This window comes from Ovis aries, chromosome 7, assembly GCF_016772045.2.
Source record: "Ovis aries strain OAR_USU_Benz2616 breed Rambouillet chromosome 7, ARS-UI_Ramb_v3.0, whole genome shotgun sequence".
Classification (NCBI taxonomy): domain Eukaryota; kingdom Metazoa; phylum Chordata; class Mammalia; order Artiodactyla; family Bovidae; genus Ovis; species Ovis aries.
The window spans coordinates 11173178-11189241 of NC_056060.1; the positions used below are offsets into that span (position 1 = coordinate 11173178).

Below are 16064 nucleotides of genomic sequence, written 5' to 3' on the forward strand. Positions count from 1 at the left end.
AAGGACATCTGCCACGTCCAGGGCTTCTGCGCTATGCATCTTATACTTGGTTCTGCTATACTTGCCCTGAAAATATAGATTTGTTCTACCAGGATTAATATGGAAGGAGTTCAGAGCATCTTCCCCCAGAAAGCAGTTTGGCGTACTGATTATTCTGAGCTAAGATTCACGAGAAACAGCAGGTGCAAGGAGGGCATTCTGACCTTCGTGTTTCTTTCTGAAAGGAGGAGATGTACTTCCTACATGAGAAGCACCCTCCCTGCACCAGGAGGAAGACATTCTTATCAAGGACAAGAAGTAGAGATGGAGAGAATTCTCTACAAAGAGACCTTGTTAAAATAATTTTTATCTTCCTTTTACCTCCCCACACAGTTGAGTCATTTTCCCACAACTGCCTCTCCTGGTTCAATCTAATATAAAAGTAGGTCTCACTATTTTTGAGACCTTCATTTCCTTATGAAGGCTCCCGAGTGAAAGTCGCTCAGTCATGACCCACTCTTTGTGACCCCATGGACTATACAGTCCATGGAATTCTCCAGGCCAGAATACTGGAGTGGGTAGCCTTTCCCTTCTCCAGGGGATCTTCCCAACCCAGGAATCAAACCCAGGTCTCCTGCATTGCAGGTGTATTGTTTACCGGCTGAACCACAAGAGAAGCCCAAGAATACCAGAGTGGGTAGCCTAGTCCCTCCTCTATCAGATCTTCCCGACCCAGGAATTGAACTGGGGTCTCCAGCATTGCAGGCGGATTCTTTACCAACTGAGCTGTCAGGGAAGCCCTGTGAGGGCTCCCAAGTCACATAAAGTTTGTATATAAAATAAATGTGTACGCCTTTCACCTAATAATCTGTCCTTGTTAATTTAATTTTCAGATCCAGCCAAGAGACCCTACGAGAGTCAAGGAAAACTTTTTCTTTTCCTGCCATGTTAAGGAACAGTATGAGCATAACAGGATGTGTGCATTTCGTTTGTGAGAAATGTGCACCAAAGGCAGAATACTGCCCAGCTGAACTGAGCTGCACAGAAACCGTAGCTGCACACTCCCCCACTCCACGTGCGTGATGAGTCACTCCAAAGCACATCTGGTGTTACAACTTCCGATCCAACTTCAGATAACCCTCCGTCCACCACTTCACAACTCACAACCTGCAGCTTTTCCAACACCTCCTTCCACAGGCAACTTTCAGGTCTTTTTCAAGATCAAGTGCCAAATTTTCATAGTATTTATATACCTCTTAAACATTTAACATTTGTAAACCTGTAATATCATTTTTACTAGGCTCCTTTAATTCTTAATGTGTCACTGACAAAACATTCACTGCTGTGCTCCAACCCATCTTCCCCACAAGACCTGTGGTTTGTACTGTTCTGTTTGGCAGAGTGTGATTTTTAGGAATGCATATTCATGTTGTATGATGGAAGGACTACTTCCACGGCTCTAACCTAAAGTAAGAGGTATGGGGCTAAAAACAAAAAAGATTATTTTAATATACTAACCATTTACTAAAGGATAATTAGTGAAATAAATGTCAACATGATCAATTAAATGTGATGTAAAATTTTCTCATTATTACCATATATGGAAATGTCCATAATGTTTGAAAATAGAATATAAGACAGTACACAAAGCATAGTCTAGTCTAATTTATTTTGTCTATTTTATTTAGTTAGTTAGCTTTTACCCATGCAGCTTGTCGTATCTTTTTAGTTCCCCAACCAGGGGTGAACCCAGACCCTCAACAGTGAGAGTGCAGAGCCCTAACCACGGGACAGCCAGGGAACTCCCAGTCTAATTTACTTTTTTTTTTAATACTAGAATGAAAAAAAAAAACCAACCTATCAGGGTTTGTTCTCTGTGGGATGACAAATGATACTCATTTTCTTCTTTGTACTTTCCTGTATTTCCCAAATTTTCTATGATAACTATATATTATTTTTATAAAGCAGAAAATACTGTTAATTTATTATTTGCTAAAAAAAAATTGAATTAGTGGCTAGCAAATTGACCCACTCTTATCCTTTAAAATATTATAATCTTTGCAGAATTTTAAGGAAAAGGCAATAAAGAGGAATTCTCTGGTGAGTGGTCCAGTGGTTAGGACTCCACACTTTCACCATAGTGGGGCACAGGTTTGATCTCATGGCTAGGGATCTCACATGCCTGTAAGGTACAGCCTAAAACACTTTAAAAAATAATAAAATAACATAAGGCTACAAAGAAAATAGAATACTGAAAAAAATTTAACATCCACCCTACCCCCCCTAAAAAGGTAACGAAGAACAAAGAAGCGGAAATGGAAATGACCACCAATATATAGCCTGAAGTTCAAGCATGAATAATTACATAAATGTAAATGATCTAAACACCCAATTAAAAGGTAGAGATTGTCAGAATGGATCAAAAAACAAGTCCCAACTACATTTGTTTATAAGAGACAGATTTTAAAATACAGAACACAAATGAGTTAAAAGGGTAGCTTGGGGCTTCCCTAGAGGCTCAGTGGTAAAGAATCGACCTGCCAGTGCAGGAGATACAGGTTCCCTCCCTGGTCTGGGATGATCCCACATGATGTGGAAGCAACTAAGCACAGGAGCCGCAATACTGAGCCTGTGCGCTAGGGCCCGGGAGCTGCAACTACCGAGGTCCGCGTGCCTAGAGCCCAAGCTCCACAACACGAGAAGCCACTGCAAAGAGAAGCCTGCAAATTAAAAAAAAAAAGAGAGAAGCCTGCAACTAGAGAGAAGCCCCTGCTTGGCACAGCTACAGAAGAGCCCACGCAGCAGCAAAGATGCATGACCCAAAAAATAAATTAAAGAAAAAAACAATGTGATATAAAAAGGGCGCGGGGGTAGTACGGTCACCAAAGACTTGAAGATAAACAGCATTACCAGAGATAAAAAGAATCATTTTACAAGAGGATCAATTCATTAAGGAGATATATCAACCCCAAATGTATATATATACCTAAAAGTTTCAAAATATATTAAACAAAAACTGACATAACCAACGGGAGAAAGAGACAAAAATATAATCATATTTGAAAAATGTAACATCCTTCTCCCAGTTAGATAAAGATGATGAGCACAACACTAGCAACCAACCTGAACACTATGTCCAATAACTGTAGAAAATAAGTTCTTTTCAAAAGCACAGAGAACATTCACCAAGATGTATCACACTGTGGGAAATTAAAAAGAAAAACATATACAGAGTATGTTCACTGATCACAAGAGTAAGAAAGTTAAAGTCGCTCGTGTCTCACTCTTTGCAACCCCATGGACTATACAGTCCATGGAATTCTCCAGACCAGAATACTGGAGTGGGTAGCCTTTCCCTTCTCCAGAGGATCTTCCCAACCCAGGGATCGAACCCAGGTCTCCCGCATTGCCAGTGGGTTCTTTACCAGCTAAGCCACAAGGGAAGCCCAAGAATACTGGAGTGGGTATAGCCTATCCCTTCTCCAGGGGATGTTCCCAACCTAGGGATCAAACCAGGGTCTCTTGCATTGCAGGTGGATTCTTTACCAACTGAGCTATCAGGGAAGCCCCCTACAGGAGTAAACTAGCAATCAATAGCAAAAATATTTCCGGAAAATTCTCAAATATTTGTAAAATAACAACACACTTCCAAATAACTCATAGATCAAAGTAGAAATCCTAGGGGAAATTAGAAAATATTTTGAATTGAATGATATCAAAATGTGTGGGACATAAAATGACTTTCAATATTCATTTTAGAGGAAAAAGATTTAAAATAAGGATCTAAGTATCTTAAAATAGTCCATAAAATAACCTAAAATAAATAATAATAGATTAAGCTGAAAGTAAGTAAAAAGAGGGAAATAAAGAGCAGAAATCAACGAAACAGAAAACAAACAACAATTTAAAAGGTTTCTTTTACAACACTGATCAAATTGATGAACTCTTGGAGGCATTAAAAAGAAAAAAGAACACAAATTACTAATATCAGGAATGTTATTTGGAATATGTTACCTTGATAGAAACCACTAACAGAATCCTACCAAAGACCTGTATTTAGAAAATCCATTACATTAACCCCACTGGGGTTGAAAAATCAGCAAGGGATGGCATGATTGGGACTAAACGTTGGTAGGAGGATTAACAAGCTGACTATATGGGAAAATTAGCAGGGAACAAAGAGACTAGGGGAGGAAAACCAGTTTACATGACACACGTTTCATCTTCCTGCCTCTAAATGAACCCCCTTAACACTCTGGCGGCCGTCATTTGGTCAGGCCATGATGCGATTAGTGCCGCACACACACGAGGGTAGGGTTGTTACACTAGTTCTTCCCAGCTTACGCTCCACACGGTTAGTTATCTCCTTCAGTCTCCATTCCCTCCTTCTCCTATGGGTCTTCCAGTATTGAAGAATCTGGAATATGCAACATTTCTCAGACTCCTTTGCTGCTTGGGACCTGACAACTGGCAACACTCACAATATTTGGAAGATGAAAACATGGCGGGGGCCACCCCCTGCTGCAAGGCCTGCCGCCAGGCAAGATTCTAGGAGAGGACAGGCGGTTGCCGTGGACAGACACAGGGCTCTGCTGTGAAGCCACCATCTGTGCCGGTGTCAAGGCAGTCGTGGTGATGGAGCAGCCTGGGCTTCCAGGCTCCTGGATTACTGCTGCAGCTGTGTGCTCCTAAAGCCCAGAGTTCAAAGGGTGGCCCCTGACGCTTGTTCCTCTAGGTCTTTTATTTCTTAAACAGCTAATTGCCTGCATTAAATCCTCTTCTGCTTAAATTACTCAGAGTGGTCTCAGTTTTCTGCACTGAACCCTGACACACCCGCATCACCAGTTTACAGATGACAGAGTTTAATACTGACACACACAAATTTCCCCCATTTGATGAACAAAGAAAGCAAGGCTCAGAAAACTTAAAAACTGGGAACAGTAGTGAGCCCTCCAACACTGGAGAGGTTCAAACATACCAGATGTAACTTAGCAGAGGCATTTTTAAAAGATCTCTAAGCTTCAGATGGGGAATTAAAAAGGATGCCTTTCAAAGTCTCTTCCAAAAATTTCCAATTTCACCGTCTACCTCATCAATCACCATACAAACAGCCTAACCTGGATCCAGAACTACACATGCCTCCCTAGAATTTTCCAAAGAATAAAATCCCTGTAGATTAAACACACAAACAACAAAAAAAAAAAGAGAGAGAGAGAGAGAGAGAGGCAAGGGAAAAAGAGGGAGAAGGAAGAAGAGGAAAATCAAAGGGATGGGAGTCACCTCTACATTAAATTTTGGCAGGTTACTGGAAAACTTACAGTAAATAAGCTTCAGCGTCCTGCAATTTGGAAAGAGGAAGTACCCAAGCCTCTTCAGGGCTGGTCTTTCCAAGCTCAGGCTATATTGGGGTTTTCCTGGTCAGAAGACGATTTTGAGAAGCTGAGAAATGCTAAAGATCCTCTTCTAGGAAAAGTGTTTAGAATACACACAGACATGTGAGTGTGACCACAGGGCTACATGGAACCCCCAGAGCCCATTCTCAGGGACCCAGCTCTCCACATGCTCCCCTGGGTAGGCTCATCTCCCTCAAGGGGCCCCCTGCTTGCTGCCTTTTCTTTCCCAAGCATAAAAGAAAAAAGGTGAGGTACATAAATCTCTATCAGGTATGCAGAAGGAATTTTATACTCAAGTCCATCCAGCATCAATTTACCAGTTGCTCCTAAGCATGAATGGCAGTCCGCTGATTTACATTATGCTAGGTACCAATGAACATTTATCAATTGACATATAGTTTTAGGGGTTGTTAGCCTTTATTTAAAAGGAAAAATAGGAAATGAAATAAGTCAACAATGTCCTAGGATTCTGAGGAATAATGCTATGAAAGCTGGAGAAAATTCATAATAACAGAGTATCTTATTATAGAGAACAGTCTCATTACTATGGTTACAAAATACTGCCATTATTTCTGAGAATGCCACTGGAGGAGTTCAATGAGCAGGGAGACAGGCACAAAAGAATGAACTCTTTCCCAGTTTTGGTGAGCCACACACACTAAGGATCAGAACATTAGGCGACTCAGCCCTCTGTTAAATTACCGAGATACAAAGCACTGGAAAATAAATCCCATAAAGACCTCATGGGCTTTGTTTCAAAGAGCAGTTGGCCAGTTTATAAAAAATGATACTTAAACAAACATTAGCCTGATTTTCCATCTTTCCTAGTTATCTTTGCATAAATAAGATTTAAGGGGTTGTATGTATGCGTTTTTCCTACTTTTGTTTTGACTAGACAGTTTTCATGAGGGGGAAAATGCTGTCTAATCACTATACACTGTAACCTTACTTCAAACCCACAAATTGTTTCAAAGTTTATTCTGTGATAAAAACCTACCCTAAGTTTTTCCATAACAGCTGCTTTCCTTAAACATCAGCTCAACTTTAATTTCACAAGGCAAACTACACAAGAAAAGCCAAAAGTAAAGTCTTGTTTCCTTCAAAATTCAAACAGATGTTTTGTGTAATCAAAACAATCCACTATTTGAGTCTCCTGTACACACACTGCGCTGACTTCCAGATTATGTTCTAAAATCTTTAAAACACTGACTAGAAAATAAGAGGATGTCCCCACTGGAAATGTTTTAACATTCATTTTAACGAGGGTTGCAAAGGTTCACTTTGGAATTAAGGACAATCAAGGTGTTTTAGATGAGTCCTTGATTGCTCTCAGCGCCCAATCTCAGCCATAAATCCAACTAACAAGAGCAATATGCAAGGACAATTCACTTACAATGCTGCTTGACTTAGGACAAGGAAAGAACACAAGATCTTTATCTATAATTACCATTATAATTAAAGCCACAGAAAGCAGCTGAGTCAAAGGATAAAATGGAATTGTGTCCAATTTTAATGTCAAATTATCATAGATGAACAGGCCACGTATCACTTGTCCTGCTCTCAAATCAAGTAGACGATGCCTTCCTTATTGCTCTGTCCCTTCTTAGGTTTCTACATGTTGATTTACATGGAAACACCTGGGAAACTGAAACGCTTCTGAGTCTCACAGTTAACACACTTGCAGATACTAAATATCTTTGGGAAATCTAGAGGTGATATTGACAGAGAAAACAGAGGTGGGAAGCAAGCACTGGGCAAGATGTTTTTCCCTTTTACCTCATTAGCAGAGAGATGATTTGGAGGCTGCCTTCTACTCCCAACAGATCGGCCTGATCCCAGCAAAGTAAGCCCACTCAGACTTGCCTCAGCCCTAAGCCATTTGTCAGCTCGCCAGGTCAGCTCTAAAGCTGCCCAAGAAAACAAATCAGAATGAGCGACTTTCCACCTACAACGGTGATCTTCACTCTCTTTACTGTTTAAGGTCAGTGACAGACTTCTTTCCGACAACCTGAACTTGGCTAACTACACAGAGACATCTCCAAACCACTCTTTCTGTATTAGTAACTGTTTCAGTTCAGTTCAGTCGCTCTGTCGTCTCCGACTCTTTGCGACTCCATGAATCGCAGCACGCCAGGCCTCCCTGTCCATCACCGACTCCTGGAGTTCACTCAGATTCATGTCCATCAAGTCAGTGATGCCATCCAGCCATCTCATCCTGGGTCGTCCCCTTCTCCTCCTGCCCCCAATCCCTCCCAGCATCAGAGTCTTTTCCAATGAGTCAACTCTTCGCATGAGGTGGCCAAAGTACTGGAGCTTCAGTTTACTTTGGTCAAACCACCACCTTTGTCAGTAAGGTAGAGCAACGATATAGCCATTTTACTGCATCTGGACTGGATTTTATAAAATAAAAATAAAAAATGCCAACACTAGTGATAAGCACAGGACTCAAACTTAATGCAACTAAAACAGAATCTTTCACACAGCAAGAAAACAGGGATCCAAACACCATCTAGACAGATGGTATCTGCATAAGCAGCTGTAAAGAAAAAGACCAAAGTTAAAGATGATATTAAAAATGGCTGAACCAGGGGCCTTTCCTGGCGGTCCCGTGGTTAAGACTTCACCTTCCAATGCAGGAAGGTGCATTGGAAAGTTCAAAGAGTGCAGGTTCAATCCCTAGTCAGGGAGCTAACATTCCCACATGTCTTGCTGTGGCCAAAAAAACCAAAACATACACAACAGAAGCAATATGACAACAAATTCAACAAAGACTATTTTTTAAAAAAGAGGAAGAAAATGGTTGCACCATATCGTCAATGGCATCTAAAAAGGGTGAAATTGGGATTTTCTTCATTATTTTTAGTCTTTTGGGAATTGGAACACCCATACATATACACTCCTATTAATACATAAGCCTATTAGCTGACTGTCACATAGTTACATTTACTTAATTCCTCTGGAAAAATTTCCAAAGTTGAAGGTAGAGGACTACTACACTATTTCCTGGGTATAAGCATAAAAAGCGTGGCTGCAAATGAGTGGCTGGTACATTTAAAAACCTGCCTTGGTCACCCTGTAATTCAGCAAAGAGGTGAATCAAACATAGTACCTACAACATAATCCCAACTCTGCAAAGTAAAATTGTATGTTAAATCTGAGTCAAAATATCAAATACAGTTCTCTCTGGGTGAGGATATGTATTTCATAAATACCCCCTCACTGTTCAAAAGAGCACCAGTCGTGAAAAGCATGAACTTTTGTACTTGGATCCCTTCCAAGTATGGAAGCAACACGTGATATAATGTGGACCTAACATTTCCAATCACTGTAAACAACGAGCTGTAGAGAAAAAGAGTTGTGTAACCAAAAACACACAACAAGGGGTTCAGCTAATCTACAGTACACACTCTGTCTAGGAGGAGAGAGGAAGTGTACCCACGCAGTAACCAGGGAACAACTCCAGTGTGTCAGACGGACCATGTTCTGGTACAGACAGGTTTTGGGTGCAAGTTCTGAAGGATCTCGAAAAGAAAGGGAAAGGTCATTTCTGAGGAAAAGGCTTCTTGAGCTTGGCCTTAAATGAGAGATTTGGGTTTTACAGAGAAAAAGGAGACACCTCAGGGAAATCAGTACCTTTATCTGGTACGTAATTTACTCTTCAAAGAAGTCTTAATGGATTGATTGTGTGTGTGTGCTTATCTGTTTTAAGCTACCATCTAGAGGTGAAAAGATGCCCTGATAAGGAAGATCGACCAATTCCAGTTAACACTTAACAGAGGCCACCCCCTAAGAACCTCCTGTGGGGACTTCAGTTATCTCTAACTCCCATGACCCCAGGTTTTATTAACTAGCGGAATGATGAGAATTGGTGAAAACTGCAAGAACTCTCGATACACAGCTGCTGCTGCTGCTAAGTCACTTCAGTCGTGTCCAACTCTGTGCGACCCCATAGACGGCAGCCCACCAGGGTCCCCCGTCCCTGGGATTCTCCAGGCAAGAATACTGGAGTGGGTTGCCATTTCCTTCTCCAATGCATGAAAGGGAAAAGTGAAAGGGAAGTCGCTCAGCCATGTCTGACTCTTCGTGACCCCATGGACTGCAGCCCACCAGGCTCCTCCGTCCACGGGATTTTCCAGGCAAGAGTACTGGAGTGGGGTGCACAGCCACTCTGCCCAAACTCCTGCATGAAGAACTTGAGCAAACTTTATCAGGGCTTCTAGCAGCCTAAGGCTGCATTGCCTGGGATGACACAGCTGCCTTCTGAGTCCTTGTGCAGAAAGGTTCAGGGCTGGGAAAAGAAATTTATACAGTCAAGATAAGCCCTGACCTCCCTTTCTTAACAGCATCATACAACCGTGAGTCCTTCCTCTGCTCCTGCAGACAGCAACAGGCAGACACATTTCCTAACAAGTGTGGAATGTCTTTCTCAAGGACTTAAACTCCTTTCCTTTAAAATGAAGTCCTCTGGAAAGATAGGGCCTATCTCCCAGTCTCGGTGGAAGAAGAGAATCTAACTTGCTAGCTAGGAGACCCTGCTGGCCTCATCCCCCAACCCATATGAACAAACACGTCTCACTTCCCTAACTCTGCTTGGGCCCCCACTCACTCCTCCCTTTAAAACTCCCTGCTGCTGCTGCTAAGTCACTTCAGTCGTGTCTGACTCTGTGCGACCCCATAGACGGCAGCCCACCAGGCTCCCCCATCCCTGGGATTCTCCAGGCAAGAACGCTGGAGTGGGTTGCCATTTCCTTCTCCAATGCATGAAAGGGAAAAGTGAAAGGAAGTCGCTCAGTCGTGTCTGACTCTTCGAGACCCCATGGACTGCAGCCCACCAGGCTCCTCCGCCCATGGGACTTTCCAGGCAAGAGTACTGGAGTGGGTTGCCACTGCCTTTTCCAAGGCACCTGTACATCAGAATGCAGCTCAGCTCTTTCTGTCAATGAGTGATTACTGAATAAAATCTGTTTTCATTGCTTTAACTAATGTCCAGTTTTATTTATCTTTGACAATGGGGAGTCTCTGGGTGACTTTTGACAATTAACATAACAGATGTTAGAAACAGACTTTTTTTGGGGAAAATCTCAGGAATCAAGTAATATGATCTGGTTGGAAATACCTTGGCATTTCTGCCCTTATATGAACTGGTTATAAAGACAAAGTGAGTCTTCTGCCTGAGAGGGGCACCGTGGGTTTGATCTATCCAAGAGGGCCTATGCTTCGGCAGTCCTGGGCAAGTTCTTCCTTCTAGAAGGTTATCTGCTTCAGGTGAACATGCAAACTGCATGTTGGTTCACCAAGAAGGACAAAGAGCTGCAACTTCGAGAAGCCACAAGTCAGGCTGTGTACCTGTGCTGTGCCTGCCTGCCGATAACTATCTGCGCCAGTCGCAGAATGTGGTCTGAGACGCACTGTCTATAACCTGGACCGCTGTGAGAAAGAAGCTAAACCTCGCCAGACTCCTGACAACTGCCAATAACTACCAAGACGGCCGCATAATGATGTATTTAACACAGCCTTAGGGTCACTATGAAAGTGAAAGTCGCTCAGTCGTGTCTGACTCTTTGAGACCCCATGGACTCTGAGTCCGTGGAATTCTCCAGGCCATAATACTGGAGTGGGTAGCCTTTCCCTTCTCCAGGGGATCTTCCCAACCCAGGAACTGAACTGGGGTCTCCCACACTGCAGGTGGATTCTTTATCAACTGAGCTATCAGGGAAGCATTATAGCTCTTTACCAACTGAGCTATTAGGGCCATTATGAGCAACAACAATGAGCAGCAGTTTCCGATTTATTCATATTGTATTTAGAATAATAAGGAATAGCAGTCTCCCAGTTAAAAAATCCGACTCAAGTCAGGTGGAGCAGTGTTGAAGGCCTGGCTCCACCACCATGTAAACATCAGTCAAGCTAATTTATCTCTTGCAGTTGCCTCACCTGCAAAAGGAAGCCAAAATGAACGTTCCTCGACCTCACAGAGTTCCTGCGAAGTGTGAGTGATATACTGTAGGTAAAAACAGCACACTTGTGGACATGAAATAAGCTCCAGCTATTGTTACTATTATCATTAATGCTTATACCTGCCTGGAGTAAAACCTGCCAAGCCTTACTCTCAAACTGCCTTGATAGCGGTTATCAAGATTTTCCAATTATATATTTCACCTCTGAAAGGGCGTCCTGTCATTTTTCGGTAGTGAGCCTACCTCACAGTTCCAGCCCCAACTAGCCTTTAAGTTCCAGGAGAGCAAGGATGCACTTTGTTCACTGCCTAGAGGCCTTAGCACAGCGCTGGGTACCCAGAAGGTATAGAGTGACCATCCTCCTGTGATTTCTGCTTCCATTAGCATCCACCGGGGTTTCCCTGGTGGTTCAGATGGTAAAGAATCTGCCTACAATGCAGGAGACATGGGTTTGATCCCTGGGTCAAGAAGGTCCCCTGGAAAAGAGAATGGCTACCCACTCCAGTATTCTTGCCTAGAGAATTCCATGGAAGAGGAGCCTGGCAGGCTACCGTCCATGGAGTCACAGAGTCAGACACGACTGAGCAGCTAACAGACTAGAAGCCAACAGCCCAAGCAAAATCTAAGTGTATCAGAGTCAAAGCAAAAATAAAACGACCTGGAGACTGTCCAGGTACAACTGGGTAACAGCCACCAAGATGTGGGGGGTCCCTGACTCTGTACCAAATCCTGTACTAGAGACATTATTGCATGTAATCCTCCCAATAACCTTGGGAGATATTATCATACCCATTCAACAGCTGAGGAAAACTGAGGGTAAATAATATGCACAGTCACACCAGCCCTCAGTGTCCGAATTTCCCCAATTCAAACCCAGACCTGAGTCCAAAGCCCAGGCTATTTTCTAGGTTACACATTGTTTCAGTTAAGGTCCCCAAATTTCTATCTCCAACTTCAAACTTCTCCCAACTTAAAAATCCAACTGATAACTGGCCATCTCTATTTAACTTCTAATAGGCATTTCAAATGTAACAAAGCCAGAAGAAAACGATGGGTTTTTCTTGCCAAATATCCTCCTTCCTCACCTCAGTGAGGCACTGTCATCTATTCAGTTGCCTGGGTCACAGACAGAATCTCTTATTTCCACATTCCACTTCTAACCCATGCAAAAGTCCAGCTCTACCTCTAAAATATTCCCAGAAGCCAACACCATCCCACCGTCAGCAGATTGCCAGGATTCAAGCTCCACCAGGAAGGATTCTGGTTCACTGCTGAAGCCTAGATCACTGCTCACACCCAGGAGGAGGCGGTTTAAAAGCATTCACTGAATGGACGGTTCTGACTGCTCTCACCTCCACACTAGTCCCTGACACACTCAAATCTTCATGGCACCCAAAATGATCTTCTAAGTGTAAATCAAGCCACAGTTCTCACCTGCTCAAAATTCCCCAACAACCTTTCCCTGTAAGAGAAATAAACCCCAAATCCATCGGTGACTGACCCCACCTGGCCCTACCTGCCTCTTTACCTCATCTAAGACACTCCAGCCTCCTGGACTCTTCCAACACCTCACTGTTCCTCAAACACCCTGGAAGGCTCGCTACCCAGACCCTCACATGGGTGCCTCTCCATCAGTCTCAATTCCAAGGGCATCTTCTCAGACAGACTTCCCCAACAACCCTACAGAGGCCGCTTTGCCCACCAGGACCTGTTACAGTATCAGTATTGTTTACTGGTTACAGTATATTATTGTTTCATTGCTCCAATGTTTATATAACGCCACCCCATCCCCGCCCCAGCAGGACCAACCACTGAGGGCAGAGATGATGTCTGTCTGGCTCACTGCCCTATCTCCAGCTCTTAGCACATAGTAGGTGCTGTGATATTGTGATATAATCAGGAATATTTATTTGGTCTTCTACTTGGGTATGGGAGGCCCAGAGACTTAATGCCAACAGCTGAATGCTGAAATGTGCAGGGTGCCAGACAGGGAGGAGGGTGGTGTTGCGGGATTAGGCCCCTAGCCTGGGGGATATCTGACATCCAGGTAATGTCAGAATTAAACTGTATTGTTGTACATCCAGTTAATATCTGGGGAGTTGGGGAACTGACTGGTGTGGGGTGGGGGGTGGTGGGGTCCGTAAATTGATGTCAGAAGTGATGTAAGTAAAAACAGTGCACATGTGCTCAAAAAAGTTGTAAGGATTTCTAGACTTAGATACTTTCTGATGGTGCTGTTTTTTTAATGTAAACTTAACAGTTTCATTCATATGAAATCATAGAGTCATCACCCGCCTCCTAGCGTTGAGACCCACCACAGTGAAGCCTCAAGCAGTCCCAAGAAAGAAGAAGTTAACTTCCCTGTGATGAACAGCCAGTATTTGGTTCTTTCCAAAGTCCTGAGAAGGGGATTTTAGAAACAAGTCATAAAACCCTGCCAAAATATCAACCATACCAATAATTCTTTTACAAGACCCACTTGAGTACTGGCAATAATTTTCTGAGCTCTAAATTACCCACTAGGAGCCACAGAAAGCCTCAAGGGGCTTTCAAGCGACTGGGGACAGGTGCCTCGAAATATCATAACCTAATCACTGTATAATGAGGGGTCATCTCAAAATGGAACTCCCTCAAAACAACCACAATGAACTATTTGCAAAGCCTTCTTGAGATCTGGAATATTCTGAAAGCCGCCTTCTGAGGTCCACTTTGGTCTCCAGTGCCCTCTTGTCACTTCGCCTGACTGAGGGCAAGTCATTCCACCTCAAGTTAAAAAACCTCAATTTCCTCATCTCTGAAAAGACCAGCCTGAATGCATGCCAAGGACAGTATTAGACCTCAAAAACCCAAGCGATAACTTCTCACAGGGCCACTGCAAAGAGGTCGGATTATCTACCAGTCTAATCGGTGGCTATACAGAAACCCACAGCTTAGCCCCTGCATCCCTTACGGGCTGGCCTGATTATCGCAAGGCTGAATGTACCAGCAAGCAGCGACAGCCGGGCTAGACTCACTGGAAAAAAACGAACTATTAAAACTCTGTAAAGAAATGTCGATAATCAACATGTCTGAGAAGGTGGGAGCGCAACGCCTGGCAGATTTTACCTACTTCTTCCTTTCTAACTCTGCAAGAAGGAATGAAAGCAGGGCTAAGGGTTAACACCTACTACCAATTCTGCCCTGACGTACTGCCAACCCGTAGAAGACGCCGATCCCAAGCGGGCACAGGTGTTTTAAGATCTCGGGAGTTTAATAGGCGAGAGTTACAAACAAGCTCGGGCAAGTTCATAGCTGAAAGGGGGATGAGAACGCTCGAGGTTCCTACCCAGGCGGCGCGTTCGTGTCCAGCCAGGGTTGGGTCGGGAAATTCAACAAACAGGGCTGACTTCCCAGCGCCGAGACCTGAGCCCTGCGGTTTGGAAAGCAGGCTTCTCTGTTCTCGAATGAACAGAGCCAGGGTTCTGGAGCCCTGGGAGATGTCAAGCGCAATACGCCTGAGCCAAACGAGCCGAGTTTCGTTCAGGGCATGGTAGAGGAGTGGTTGCCCAAACCCACGTCTTCTCCTGGATTCACGGGGCTGGCAGAGCCCGGTGGCCTACGGAGCTCGGCTCCACACACTCGTGCCCTGGAGAGTAGGCGACACGCTCCAGAAACAGTCGGCACCTTCCGCCCGAACCCTGCCTGCCCCGCCCTAAGCCAAGTTCCTACCTAACGCCCAACGAGAAGACCTCGGGGTCACCTCTCGGGCTGCCCCCCGTGTGCCCCTGGTCCGCCCGCCGAAGCAGAGGGTTTCCCTGACGGCTGAGCGCCGGGCTCCGGCCCGGGGCACTCACCCAGGCGGCGCGGGGTCACCCGCCCCACTTTCGGCGGCGGAGGCGGGGCGCACACCCAGGGAAGCCCGTAGTGCCTCGGGCTACTGGCCAGGTTTCCACCGATCTGTCTCCCTCTTCTCACCTGGCCCGCACAGCACCGCGCTGACATAGCAGCGGCCGACCACCACCACCCGCGCGCTCGTCCGCTTGCAGCTTCGCTCCGGCGCTCCTGGCTAGCTCCGGCAGCAAGCGTCCGTCCGCAGACCGCTCACACCTCCACGCCGCGCAGCCCCAGCTGAGCTTGGGGGACCTAGGCCTGGGTGAAAACAACCTCCGCCAAACCCCGCCCCTCGGCCCAGGCCCCGCCCCTCGGCCCAGGCCCCGCCCCGTCAGGCCGCCACCGCCCGTAGCCCCTCCCTGTTCCCGCCCCTTCCCGGGGCACCGCCTCCGAACTCCATCTCCCCCGGCTCGCACTTCCGCTGGCGTCAAGCAGCAGGCAGTGGTCATCACTTCCCGGTCCTGCGCTGGACTGCGAAGTCCGACCGCCGACAGGCTGGCCCGGCACTCTCGGTCCCCAGCCCTGAAGGGAGCAGCGCCCCCAATCCGCGGCTCCGGTGGAAGAGCTGGTTGCTGACTCCAATAAAGCCTTTTGTGAATGATTCCGAGTGCCCTGCACTGAACCGGCGCGATAGGGATGGCCGGGTGCTAGTCTGTGCTCGGCCTCGCCCCGAACTGGTGTATGCACGGGATGCCTGTTTCAGAAGTCCCTTTATCTTCTTCATCTCCCAATAACATTTCTCAAACTTTGGTAAGATTCCCTCTGCCCAAGCTACGAATCCCTGGTCACTTTGCTGTCTTGGCATGTTACCATGGCACCTTAAGGGATCCAGAGAGGACCCTTTCTGTGCTTCCCTGTTTTCCAG

The 16064-nt window shown here is 45.2% G+C and overlaps 1 protein-coding gene across 2 annotated transcripts in view; it reads right to left on the minus strand.

The window, feature by feature from the left end:
• The window catches only part of SERINC5 (serine incorporator 5), a 107141-nt gene extending 91703 nt beyond the window's left edge, over positions 1-15438 (minus strand). For both annotated transcript variants that reach the window (XM_060418823.1, XM_042252036.2), the window contains exon 1: positions 15284-15438. In XM_060418823.1, the coding sequence (XP_060274806.1) occupies positions 15284-15310 (27 nt within the window). In that variant the 5' untranslated portion in view covers positions 15311-15438. The remainder of the gene's footprint in view (positions 1-15283) is intronic.
• Between the last annotated feature and the right edge of the window lie 626 nt (positions 15439-16064).